Source organism: Erinaceus europaeus, chromosome 9 (assembly GCF_950295315.1).
Source record: "Erinaceus europaeus chromosome 9, mEriEur2.1, whole genome shotgun sequence".
NCBI lineage: Eukaryota > Metazoa > Chordata > Mammalia > Eulipotyphla > Erinaceidae > Erinaceus > Erinaceus europaeus.
The window spans coordinates 51591437-51605465 of record NC_080170.1 but is presented as its reverse complement, the minus strand read 5'-3'; the positions used below and the strand labels follow the sequence as shown (position 1 = coordinate 51605465).

At 40.5% G+C, this 14029-nt stretch overlaps 1 protein-coding gene across 4 annotated transcripts in view; it reads left to right on the top strand.

The window, feature by feature from the left end:
* Window positions 1-14029, top strand: part of SLC9C2 (solute carrier family 9 member C2 (putative)) — a 70884-nt gene that overhangs the window by 43080 nt on the left and 13775 nt on the right. For all 4 annotated transcript variants that reach the window (XM_060197888.1, XM_060197889.1, XM_060197887.1 and 1 more), the window contains 4 exons: window positions 926-1075; window positions 8203-8254; window positions 10529-10677; window positions 11485-11610. In XM_060197888.1, coding sequence (XP_060053871.1) covers window positions 926-1075; window positions 8203-8254; window positions 10529-10677; window positions 11485-11610 — 477 coding nt within the window. The remainder of the gene's footprint in view (window positions 1-925; window positions 1076-8202; window positions 8255-10528; window positions 10678-11484; window positions 11611-14029) is intronic.

Below are 14029 nucleotides of genomic sequence, written 5' to 3'. Positions count from 1 at the left end.
TCTTAGATTTCCTCCCTAAGAGGAAATGAAGGCACAGAGAGACGCTGATTCCCTTGGTAACTATCACCCAGGTTAGGGGACCACTTTTCTCATCTCCTGAAATCTGGGGAATTAGAGAATGGGCTTCAATCTACAACACCAGTGACTCATTGAGCTTCCATTTCCTTAGAGAATGATTCTCACTGGCCAGGCAGTGGCACACCCAGTTAAATACACATAGTGCTAAGCACAAGGACCTGTGTTTGAGGCCTCATCTCCCTACCTGTAAGGTAGACGCTTCACAAGCAGCAAAACAGGTCTGCAGGTGTCTATCCTTCTACCTCCTTCTCCTCTCTCAATTTCTCTCTGTCCTAGCCAATGAAATGGAAAAAAGTGTCTGCCTGGAGCAGTGGATATGCAGTGCCAGCACCTAGCCCCAGTGAAAACCCTGGAGATGGGGTCCGGGTGGGGGTGCACCTGGTTGAGCGGACATTACAATGCGCAAGGACCCAGGTTCTAGCCCCCTGTCCCCACCTGCAGAGGGAAAGCTTTGCAAGTGGTGAAGCAGTGCTGTGGGTGTTTCTCTGTTTCTCTCCCTCTCTATCACTCCCTTTCCTCTCAGTTTCTAGCTATCTCTATCCTATAAATAAATAAATATGTAAAAATTTAACAAAAAAAGAAAACCTTGGAGATGAGAGTGAGATAGATAGATAGGAAGAGAGAGTGGCTCTCAAGTTTGAATGGACACAGAATCACCTAGAGAATTGGTCAAAACATGGACCTGAGGGTCCAATTCCTAGAGTTTTTGTAGTAAGAACCAATAAGTGGATGCCTAAAGAATGTCTGGGTGGCATCATTGCTGGCCTGGAGACCACACTGAAAGAGCATCTGCTTTAGAAGGCACATTTCTTCACCTAGTTCTCAGGGTTTTGATTCTCTCTCTCAGATCGCAATACCACTGATGAAAAGTACTGTGGAAGTGCAAATCAAAAAGCGTCTCAGCCTGATGTACAGTATCACAAAAGGTTATGTCAAAAGCCAAGATGATGCCAAGATTGTGATAAAGCAGATCTCTAGTGTAGAATCAGTAAATCAGGTAAGAAATAAGTGCTGATTGCAAGGGGGTGGGGGCTTGGTGAAGCGAGATATGTTTATCTCTTCTAAGACCATTTCTGTGGGTCTTTGATCCAGTAGTCAAGTAGTAGCAAGTGAAGGAAATGTAATAGTTTAAACAATGACAGAAGGGGAGGTCGAGAGCAGCAGCTTCTGTTCATGAATCTCAGCAGTCTCCAACACACTGTGATCTTCATAGCAGAACATCTGTTACTTGCTTTATATTTGGAGTGCAGAGTAGGCAAGAGGTCTGCTGCTTCACTTACTGTGATCTTCTCTAAAAGGCAGGGCTGTGTAAAAGGCTTCTTAAAGGAGTTGAGATTTCAAAGAAAGGGTGCGTCTCAAGTGAAGGCCAAGAGAACAAAGATCTGATAGTGGGAACTTGAAATGTTGGTACTGAGGAGTGCATGAGTAGTAGTAGTTACTTCTTTTTTTTATTTATTTATTTTTTTATCGTGCAAGACACTTCTCATCTCTGGGCAGTAGGAGGTAAGTACTAACTGGAAGGTATAGACATAATCAACTACCCAGTGGGGGTGGAGTCTCACTTCTTAACCAGGTTCTCCATAGGTGCGGAAAGAGAACATAGAAAAGAGAGTAGAAGGGGGTCGGGCAGTGGCGCAGTGGGTTAAGCGCACGTGGTGCAATGCGCAGGGACCGGCGTAAGGATCCCGGTTCGAGCCCCCAGCTCCCCACCTGCAGGGGAGTCGCTTCACAGGCGGTGAAGCAGGTCTGCAGTTGTCTATCTTTGTCTTCCCCTCCTCTCTCCATTTCTCTCTGTCCTATCCAACAACAAAGCAACGTCAACAATGGCAATAATAACCGCAACGAGGCTGCAACAACTAGGGCAACAAAAGGGGGAAAACGGCCTCCAGGAGCGGTGGATTCATGGTGCAGGCACCGAGCCCAGCAATAACCCTGGAGGAAAAAAAAAAAAAAAAAGAAAAGAGAGTAGAGGGAGTCGGGCGGTAGCACAATGGGTTAAGCGCAGGTGGCGCAAAGAGCAAGGATCAGCTCAAGGATCCCAGTTCAAGCCCCTGGCCCCCCACCTGCAGGGGAGTAGCTTAACAGGAGGTGAAGCAGGTCTGCAGGTGTCTATCTTTCTCTCCCCCTCTGTCTCCCCTTCTCTCTCCATTTCTCTCTAACTGTGACATAAATAATAACAACTACTACAACAACAATAAACAACAAGGGCAACAAAAGGGAAAATAAATAGATAAATATAAAAAAATCTTAAAAAAAAAGAGAGTAGAAACTCATCATGTAGTTTACAACTTGAAATTCAAAAGAAGGGGGGGGGGCAAGAATCCCAGGCCTCGTTTTACTTTTTTCTCTCTCTCTCTTTTTTTTTTTTTAACCAGAGCAGCACTGCAAAGATCTGGTCTATGATGGTACAGAGGATTGAACCTGGGATTTAAGAGCCTCAGGCATAAAAATCTTTTGCATAATCATTATACTACCACCTCTATGCTTCTTTTTTTTAACATTTTCAAAGAGAGAGTCTCATGGTAACCATTCTTATATAAGTCCTCAAACATTTCTCCCTTTTAACCTCTTATTTTTCTCCTCATTGTAAATTTCTGGAGCTAATCTTGTTTTTGTTTGTTTAACAGGTAAAGCATTTATGACATTCTACATTCTGTTCCATTAAGTGTTATTATGTCTTCATTCTTCTCAACAAATTAGATCTTAATAAATATGGAAAGCTAAAACTCAGCCTTTATATTGTTATAAATACTATTCACTATAGAACCTACCATTTGGTTCAATTCATAACAAAGAAAATATAATTCAAGGTCATCAAACATGTCCTGCTGGAAAGAATCTAATTGCAATAGTCACGTGGATTGATATATTTTTTAAACTATCGGTTCTTTTCGTCTGTTGGATTAAATTCCTCAGTCACTCTGAAGTCTCAGAGACTCCTTTACATCATGATGAATTATGCCCTTCATCTTTTCCATATCATATATGGATTTATATGTCCAAAAAGCCTTTATTGTATTCTGTTGACTCTCTAAAACCATTTTTTGTCATTTTTAAAATTTATTTTATTTATAAAAAGGAAACATTGACAATACCATAGACTAAGAGTGATACAACTCCACATAATTTCCACCACCAGAACTCCATTATCCCATCCCCTCCCCCACTAGCTTTCCTATTCTTTAACCCTCTGGGAGTATGGACCCAAGGTCATTGTGGGATGCAGAAAGTGAAAGGTCTGGCTTCTGTAATTGCTTCCCCGATGAATATGGGCATTGACAGGTCAGTTGATCCATACTCCCAGCCTGCCTCTCTCTTGCCCTAGTGGGGCGGGTTCTGGGGAATTAGAGCTCCAGGAAGCACTGATGGGTTTGTCTGTCCAGGGAAGTCTGGTTGACATCATGCTAGCATCTGGAACCTGGTGGCTGAAAAGAGAGTTAACATACAAAGCCAAACAAGTTGTTGACAATCATGAACCTAAAGGCTGAAGTAGTGCAGATGAAGAGTTGGGCAGGGGGTCTCCGTTTTATAGGTAACTAGTAGGCATATTTTAGTTATAATCCAAAGGGCCTGTGGCTATACTTGTTTTTGTTGTTTTTTTTTTGTCCATGTTGAGAAGTGCTGATACAAGCCCGAGTTTATTTGTGATCTTGTAGGTGATTGTTTTTCTCGCTCTAGAAGCTCATTGGCTTTTTCTCTTTTCCTTGGAGTTCTGAAATTTCACTAGAATGTGAGTTTTTTTTTTTTCCTCTAGGCATATGACTGGGGCTCAGTGCCTGCACTATGAATCTACTGCTCTTGAGGCTATTTTTAAAAAATATTTATCCCCTTTTGTTGCCCTTGTTTTATTGTAGTAGTTATTATTATTCTCATCGTTGTTGGATAAGAGAGAGAAATGGAGAGAGGAGGGGAAGATAGAGAGGGGGAGAGATAGATAGATACCTACAGACCTGCTTCACCGCTTGTGAAGTGACTCCCCTGCAGGTGGGGAGCCGGGGTTAACGCTGGTCCTTGTGCTTTGTGCCTCAAGCGCTTAATCCGCTACACTACAGCCTGACTGCCCGAGACCATTTTTTTTCATTTTTGTTTTTATAGGACAGAGAGAAATTAAGAGGAGAGAGGAGGATAGAGAAGGAGAAAGATAGACACCTGCAGACCTGCTTCACCGCTTGTAAAGCGACCCCCAACCCCACAGGTGGGGAGTTTAGGCCTCGAACTGGGGTCCTTGTGCTTCTTCTATGTGTGCTTAACCCAGTACAACACCACCTGCCCATCAGAATATTTTTTAATACGATTTAAAAATGTTTTAAAAGACTTGTTAATGACCCTGGCACCAATAAAAAAAAAAAGATTTGTTAATGAGAAAGAGAGAGAGAACCAGAGCATCACCCTTGCCCATGTGAAACTGGGAGTCAGACTCAGGACCTTATGTTTATCTGTTGGTGTTTTTTTTTTCCTATTTTATATTAGAGAGGATAGAGAGAAATTGAGAGAGGATGGGGAGATAGAGAGAGGGAAAGACAGACACCTGCAGACCTACCTCTCTGCTCATGAAGCAAGTCCCCTTGCATATGGGGAGTGAGCAAGCTTGTACCCTAGTCCTTGTGCTTGGTAATATGAGCACTTAACCAAGTGTGTCAACACCTGAACCCCAGGAACTCATGTTTGAAAATTCAACACTATTCACTGTGCCTGCTCCCAGACTGCTGGATTTTTTTTTTTTAAATCTCATATATTACTTAGTGGATCCTTGAAAATCTGCAGATTGCTATCATTATTCCACTAAGTCTCTGATTATTTCCTTTACCTGTCATTTTCATTTCTCCTCAGGTGTCCCCCAGTTGGCAGGGCTTCCCTCTCTGGGTTGGCTTTTTCAGAGAGCTAGCTAACTAGATAGGTGATAGATATAGGGAAAGACAGCACAGCATCAAAGCTTCCTCCAGCGCAGTGGGGGTGGAACTTGAATATGGGCTTCACAGATGGCATCGCAAGTACATTATCCAAGTGAGCTATTTTGCTGGCCCAGCACAGATTTTGAGTTTCTGGATTTAGCTCCCCTTTCAATTTCGCTCATCTTTGATTCTTTCCTCTTTATAGTGAGAACTACTCAGCTTGATTTTCTTGGTTAATTCAATACTTAGTTGAGTCAATTATACTGTTAACTCACTTATTAAATTTCCTTTTTTGATTTATGAGAACTATAATTGCTTCTGTTTCATAACAACTATTTGCTTTCTAAAAGATGAATATACTATTCTCTGCATTGTTTTTATATAAAATTATGTTTTCTGTATATATTCTTCTTCCTTAAATTTCATTCTTCATTGTCATGTTTGGGTTTTGTCTTTCATTTCGTGTGTGTGTGTGTGTGTGTGTGTGTGTGTGTGCAGTGTTTGAGGATTTGGGGCTATATTTCATGTATCAATGAGGGTCTAGCTTGAATTATTAATAGTTGAAGGGTATTTTCTTAGCCAAAGTGAGACTTTTGTTTTTTTACTATTTTTATAATTTTTATTTATAAAATGGAAATATTGACAAGACCATAGGATAAGAAGGGTAGAATTCCACACAGTTCCTACCACCAGAACTTCCTATCCCATCCCCTCCCCTGTAGCTTTCCTATTCTTTATCCCTCTGGGAGTATGGACCCAGGATCATTATGGGGTGCAGGAAGGTAGAAGGTCTGGATTCTGTAATTGCTTCTCTGCTAAACATGGGTGTTGGCAGGCTGATACATCCAGACTTCTGATTCTTATACTAAAGTCCTAATTATTGGGTTGTTGGAAAAGTTATAATGTATTTTTCTATGCAAAAATGTCATAATTTTTCCAACAATCCAATACTGAGCCATATATATATATGTATATATGGAGATAGAGAGGGGGAAAGAGAGAGAGAGAGAAAGTAAAGTCTCTGATGGACTGAGCAATTGAATTCTGATGGTCATGTTTATTTTTTTCAGTTCATAAGAGAGAAAGGCTGTGATGACATGCATCAAAGATATATTGTTAAATATCTTTGTCATTTAAGACTTGATTGTAGAACCACTATCAAAAGTATAGCTGGATTTTAGGAAGGCATCTGACATATTTCATGATATCTTTATAGGCAAACTAGAGAAACATCTAACTGCATCAAGGGGGTGTTTATTACTGGATAAAATATTAACATGCAACAGAATCTTATCCAGTTGATTTACTCTGAATGTTACAGGGGTGCTACCACTTGGCTCCTGAAACACTTCTTTAAAACATATTTATTTATATGGGAGAGAAAGCAGCACTGCCTTACTACTTGTAGGGAGGAAGCTTCACAGTGGTGAGGCAGTGCTGCAACTCCCTCTCTCTCTCTCTCTCTCTCTCTCTCTCTCTCCTCACCTCTTCCCCTATCAGTTTATCTCTGTCCTATCAAAATTAAACAAAAAAAATTTTTTAAGCAGTGTGTTGAGTTTGGGAGAATACATAGATAGAGATTTGTGGGCAGCTCTCTTGATGTATAAAGAGGAAAGAATTTCCTTTGGCACTTTTAAAGTTTCTGTAAAGATTTAAACGATGAGTTCTTGAAATGTGTTTAGATATTAGGGACTGGGCAGTGGCACACCTGGTTGAGTGCACACATTACCATGTGCAAGGACCCAGGTTCATACCTCCAACCCCCACCTGAAGGAGGGAAGCTTTGCAAATGGTGAGGCAGTGCTACAAGTGTCGCTCTTCCCTCTCAATTCTTGACTCTCATATTTTTAAAATTCAATCTTTTAGATATCAAACAGATGTGTACTCTGAAAGTGCTGTGATTGAATATACCATGGCTCAAGACCTTTAGAAAAATTCAGCTTCCTCCATAACAATGGGAGAGTCCTCTCCATTCATCTTTTGTAGAGGCCATCCTACTCGGTATTACAGAACTGCTCTATGTTCAGTGTGATATGAGAGGGGTTTAACTGCTCTCTGTGCAACAATTAGCAGAGCTGGATCAGGGATATCTGTAGGCAAGATGATACTTTGGCACTTCTTAGTATAGATTCAGTGTTCACCAGGTAAGAAGAAATACTTCAAAAAAATGTATACTATTTTTTTTTTTTGACCTCCAGGTTTATCACTGGGGCTTGGTGCCTGTACTCCAAATCCACTGCTCCTGGCAGCCATCTTTTTTCCATTGTTGTTGTTGCTGCTGTTATTGTTGTTGCTGGATAGGACAGTGAGATATTGAGAGAGGAGCAACTGCCCTACAGTTGGGGAGCCGGGGGCTTGAACTAGGATCCTTGCAGTTTGTACTATGTATGCTTAACACGATGTGCTGCTGCATGGCTCCCACATGCTTCATTTTTATATTCAAAATAAAGAACTGATTGCATGTGATTTTTCTCTGAAGTCCAAAAAAAACTGACCTTTAACTGCTCACATTTTAGATGACAGGTCAGGTCAGTTGCTCCCTGTAAAGTGCACTGTGATTGCATTTGTACAGGATTTGAGTACAGAATGGCAGTCCCTTTCAGTCCCAAAGGACTGTCAGCTTAGTCCTGGGGCTATTGATATGGTCAACAGAAAGTTCCAGAAAGACTTACAGCTAGAGCATAAACTCTGTGACTAGCAGTATGTGGGGAATGTAAGGATTTGATTAGTACCTGCCACATGATTAAACAGAGATGGTTTAGCCCTGAAGTGCAGCTACTTGTTCAGTCATGTCAGCAGTTATCTGGAGGAAACATAGATTAACTGACACCATATTTTCTCATCAATTGCACTTGTTGTTTGTGCTTCTCTTACCCTGGCTGCCAAAACAGCCATTCAGTTAGCTATTCCTTAACTGACATCCAGCTGTGAGACTTACTCTGATGTTCAGTAGGGTGAGGATAACCCTTGCTGAGATATAGTAGGCCTGGTAGTTATGCAAGCTCCTGTGTGCACATCAAATGCTGTAATTTGAATGTGAGTGTGGGGGGAAAGCAGCTGAACCCACACAGAGAGAGCAACTGAGTCAAATATTCCCTGCACACACACACACACACACACACACACACACACAGAAAAACTAAGCGAGAGCACTTCTTTTTCATCTCCATATTTAAAGTCAGAAATGAACTTGGTTTGCTACAAAATTAATGTTTTTCTCAATTTCCTACAGAAAATATATGACATCCTGGAAACCAATAAGCGAGACGCAATCAAGCAACTAGGTAGGTAGACTATCTGATTTCCTGAATTACACCTAATCATCCCGTAGTTTAATGAAAAGCAAGTAAATGCATGATTCCATGCAATGAATCATTTATTCAGCAATATATATCGGGCCAGGAATGCAAAAAGTGGAGGTGGGACTGTCTCTATAGATAACTACAGAAAAGTTGGAGCACTTCTGTTATTTGCCACAGGTATGCAGGTTCCCTGAGACTGGAAGGAAAAAAAAAAGACATGAGAAGATTACCTTTCATGAAGGATGTTTTGCTTTTGTTTTGTGTTGCTTTACTTGCAAGCATATTCAGGAACTGAGAGCTCTCAGGGACACCATTTTTGGAACGCTCATAGTCAAATTTGACTGTGTCTCCTCATAAGCAGGGCCTCAAAGAATTCTGTGGAGGGACTGGCAGAGAATAGGCCTTCAGTAAATGAAGTTATTATGAAAGAAAGTACAGACATTTTCACATTTATTACTGCATTTTGATGCCAGAGGGATTTATGAGACTCAGACATCCCAAATCAAGATGAAAAGAACATTGACCTAATGAATGGAGTCGCAAGGCTAGAGATGATAGGTCTAAATATTTTGAGCCCAGTTTTGCAAGTTACCACAGACAGATTTTTATTTCTATGCACTTTCACTGTGTTTCAAATCAGAATGAAACATTACAGCATTTTCTTGATTTAATCTTTTCAGAGAGCAGATAGTGCCTGCTCCCAGGTGACTACTACCAATGATTGTTAAATTCTCAATATGTCAGGAGTCGGATAAACTTCCTTATTTGCACTATTTTATTTAACTCTTACAATGAACTCTATTTGTATGATCATCTTTTTCTAGAAGATTAAACTGCTTTGTAAGGTCACCATACCCAAAGTCAGATGGCTAGAAACTGTTGAGCAGGCTTTAAACCCTCGTTTATCTGACATGAAAATCTATGTTATTAATCATGTTAACATTCATTTTTTATTTTATTTACTTATTTATTTATTTATTTATTTATGAAAAGGAAACATTGACAAAACCATAAGGTAAGAGGGGTACAACTCCACACAATTCCCACCATTAGAGCTCTGTATCCCATTCCCTCCCCTTATAGCTTTCCTGTTCTTTAACCCTCTGGGAGTATGGACCCAAGGTCATTGTGGGATGCAGAAAGTGGAAGGTCTGGCTTCTGTAATTGCTTCTCCACTGAACATGGGCGTTGACAGGTCTATCCATACTCCCAGCCTGTCTCTCTCTTTCCCTAGTGGGATGGGGTTCTGGGGATTTTATCTATCCTCACATTTCCGTTAAAAGAATAGCTGAATCTCTTCCAGACATCAGGCACTGTATTCAATGTTAGCATTCCAAAGATGCAGTTTTAGCCCTAATTCCTGTCCCAGTCTATGACTTCTCATATCTTTAAAAAGGAAAATTTGTGATTTGACCCCAGAAAGCTCTTCCAGTCAAAATCTAGTGTCTTAAGTATTGAGTCATTTATTCACCCAGTCAATATATTCATATATGTGGAGGGTGAGAAGATTAGTAAAAATATACTACTACTATGTAATGAGTTCCCAATGGGGAATTGCAGGAGATACCATGGGAGGAAGGCAGAGAGCACTTTGCTTCTAACTGGGGAGGAAAGCCAATTTTCAATTTTCTTTTTTTTTAATTTTAATTTATAAAAAGGAAACATTGACTAAACCGTAGGATAAGAGTGGTACAACTCCACACAATTCCCACCACCAGAACTCTGTATCCCATCCCCTTCCCTGATAGCTTTCCTATTTTTTAAACCCAAGGTCATTGTGGGATGCAGAAGGTTGAAGGTCTTGCTTCTGTAATTGCTTCCTCTCTCAACATGGGCGTAGGCAAGTGGATCCATATTCCCAGCCTGTCTCTCTCTTTCCCCAGTGAGGAAGGGCTTCTGGGGAAGTGGAGCTCCAGGACACATTTGTGGGGTTGTCTGTCCAGGGAAGTTTGGTTGGCATCTCGCTAGCATCTGGGACCTGGTGGCTAAAAAGAGAGTTAACATACAAAGCCAAACAAATTGTTGAAAAATCATGGACCTAAAGGCTGGAACAGTGCAGGTGAAGAGTTGGGGGGGGGGTGTCCAATTTTCTTTATCCATCAAATGGAGGTGAAAATTACTTTAGCTCCACCAGCCTCACATATCTGTGTGAAACACAGATGAAAATGTTCTGTGTCAGTGTTTGGATACTGCTGTATAATTATTGCTTCTTGTGGTGATTGCATGGTGAGCTGGATAATTGTTTGATTTGCTTAGGACTCATAGAGCATGAGTGTCGTGACGTGGTCATAGCTTTGAAGACCAGGCAGGCGATCCAGAACGTGATCACTAAAGCTCTGAACAATCTCACTTTCCTTTGGTCCAGAGGCATCATTGACAAGCATGACGGTGTCCAGATGAACAAGGTGAATGTCAGTTTTCCCTGTTGCATAATCAATCCTTTCTGAAACTGGGTTTCATAAGCACCAGGCTGTATGAGATGGCTCAGGGGTGGGGAGTGGGAGAAGATGACTGCAGATTTGGTAAGTTGGGTTGAACTTAACTCCCAGCTGTTAATATGCTAAACTGAGTCTGGAAACAGGACAGTGACAGGGACTCAATCAAACCCTGCTGGCTTTACCTTCTTGAAATAGTAGATTGTGGTTAAGACTAATCATGGGGAGTCGGGCGGTAGCACAGCGGGTTAAGTGGACATGGCCAAGCGCAAGGATCAGAGTAAGGACCCTGGTTCAAGCCCCCAGCTCCCCACCTGCAGGGGAGTTGCTTCACAGGCAGTGGAGCAGGACTGCAGGTGTCTGTCTTTCTCTCCCCCTCTCTGTCTTCCCCTCCTCTCTCCATTTCTCTCTGTCCTATCTAACAACAATGACATCAGTAACAACAATAATAATAACTACAACAATAAAACAACAAGGGCAACAAAAGGGAAAATAAATAAATATTTAAAAAATATATATGTTTTTAAAAAAGACTAATCATGAACTTTATTCTAGGTAACTAATTTAGTGAACTAACATTCAGTGAAAATAGTACTATGAGGAGAATAGGGACGGAAATGTTAGAGGATAGTTGAAGTCAGTTGGAGAGACTGTAAGTCAAAATCTGCACTGGATTGATACAACAATTACTTAGGTTTCTTTATTTAGTTTGTTTTCCTGATGTTCCTTTTTCTGTTACAGGATCAGATCACTATTAATTTGGTTGTTTATTTTCAGGTCCTTCTTTCAAAAATAAAAACACTGAATCAATTCCCCATGACAATCCCACCCCCTACTCCTGAAAAATATCTTCACAACATTGTCTGGCTTGAAAATAAAGATGTTCTTATTGAGTTCTTCAAGGTAAAGATTCCGTTTTCTATATTAGCTCAAGTTTGATACTTATTTTCCATTTTATGTACCTCCTGAATCAAGATCAGTAAAAAAAAAAATCAATGTATTAATTCATGATAATCACTTAAATTAGATTTTAAACGAGCATAATGTAATAAACTGGGAACACATGGCGTAGTACTTCTTTTTCATTTTGTTGTTGTTGTGGAATAATACTTCTTATAGGAGCACAGTGACATAGCCCAGGAATTATATGGAATGGGAACTAAGGTCCACACAGTAAATGAAACAGATGCCCTATATAATAGACTGTAATTTCAGTCTTGTTCTCCATCACAGGTACTGTGGTTAGTTTTCACTACTGCTCCTTTCTCTCCCTTTCTAACTCAGGTGAAGTTTAAAAGGTAATGAGGTTAATTCAAGTTAATAGTCTAGGGAGTGGAGAGATAACTCACTGGGTAGGACATGTGTCTTGGTCATGTGTGCAGCCCAGGGTTGAGCCCTGGCACCATATGGGAGGTGCTATAAAGCATTGTCTCTCCCCACCCCCTCTGGATGAAAAAGCCTGAAGAGATGAAAGTTAAGGCCCCAACCCTTAGAAGAGAAGAAAAGAGAGAGAAAGAAAGGGGAAGGGGGGGGGGAGAAAAGGTACTAGCTTTAAAATTTTTTTATTATTATTAGATAGAGACAGAGAAATCGAGAGGGAAGGAGGATATAGAGAGGGAGAGGGAGACAGACACCTGCAGCCCTGCCACACCACTCCTGGAGCTTTCCTCTTTCAGGGTCTTTGCGTACTGTAACGTGTGCACTTAATCAGGTACACCACCACCTTGCCCAAAAAGGTATTAGCTTATAAAGGTAAGGTATGAATAAGGTCTTTGGGTTCAGCTTTAAAAAAATAATGATTGTGGTGTGGAGGTAGCTTATTCTGTTCTACTCTGCCAAAATACTTTCGAAGTACAGAAAGTAAACATTATCCACTTAAAGATAACTACTATAAATAATTTGGAAACATGTTTCCTATACATCTTGTAAAAGTATAGCTGTCACCAAGACTGTCCTGTTATGAGCCCTTATGTGCCCCCTGCTAGTGTAGAGGAAAGTCCAAAGTCTTTAATGTGCTTAAGACACTTTTGAAGGCCTGGCTGTAGCTCACCTCAGTGTGATGTCCACTAGGGCTGCTTTGCAACTGGCCATGAAACTCAGCACTTTGGCCTTAGTGAGTCTGTTCTCCCACAAAAATGTTTTTTTTTAATTATACCTTTATTTTGCTAATATAAAAAGGCATATATTCTATTCAGAATATTTTCCTCTACCCAAAAATTATCTTACTTCTTTTTGATTTTTAAAGAAAGTAGCATGTTGTTGGGAGTCACTATCTGCAACTCCTGTGCTCTTGAAGCCAGACAATTCCCCTCGTCTCTATCATCCCTGCCAGACATTGGATTTCTGCTGTTAGCTCCACTTTGCTTCTAGATATTTGCTTAAAAAGTGCACTCTGGTCTTGATGCTCTTCAACTCATTGAATTCTGCCTGCTAATCTTCTTTGAAGTCTCAGCTTAGCTATTACTTCTACTGTAAAGTCTTTCCCTCTAAACTGAAGACAGGACCCCATCGTGTCTCTAGATTTTTGCAGAGTAACTTCTGTGTCTCCTTTATCAAAACTGTCATGTTTTACTGTAATTATCTGTAGGCTTTTTTTTTTCCTGAGGATAAAGAGTTGATTTAACTTACCATTATAACTCAAGTACCTAAACAGGAGCTTAACAAATGGATTCATTCATTAATTCACTCATCCATCCCATAAACATTTCATTATTTCTATCAGTGAAGTAGTATTTCTATGAGTGAAGTACTAATCATACAGCCTACAGTTTTCTTGCTTATTTTTTTATTTATAAAAAGGAAACACTGACAAAATCATAGGATATGAGGGGTAACAACTCCATACAATTCTCACCACCAGAACTCCGTATCCCATCCCCTCCCTTGATAGCTTTCCTATTCTTTTCCTATTCTTTTTTAAATATTTATTTGTCTGTTTGTTTGTTTGTTTTCCCTTTTGTTGCCCTTGGTTTTTATTGTTGTTATAACTTTTATTGTTGTTATTACTCATGTTGTCATTGTTGGATAGGACAGAGAGAAATGGTGAGAGAAGGGGAATACAGAGTGGGGAGAGAAAGATAGACACCTGCAGACTTGCTTCACCACCTGTGAAGGGACTCCTTCCCTGCAGGTGGGAAGCCAGGGGCTTGAACCGGGATCCTTTCTTCCCCAAAATAATTCACAAATGAGTATCAGTGAATTTGGAAAGCAAAAGAAGGAGAGAGAGAAAAAAAAAGGATGCTTCTTTTGGGAGTCGGGCGGTAGCTCAGTGGGTTAAGTGCAGGTGGCGCAAAGCACAAGGACTGATGTGAGGATGCCGGTT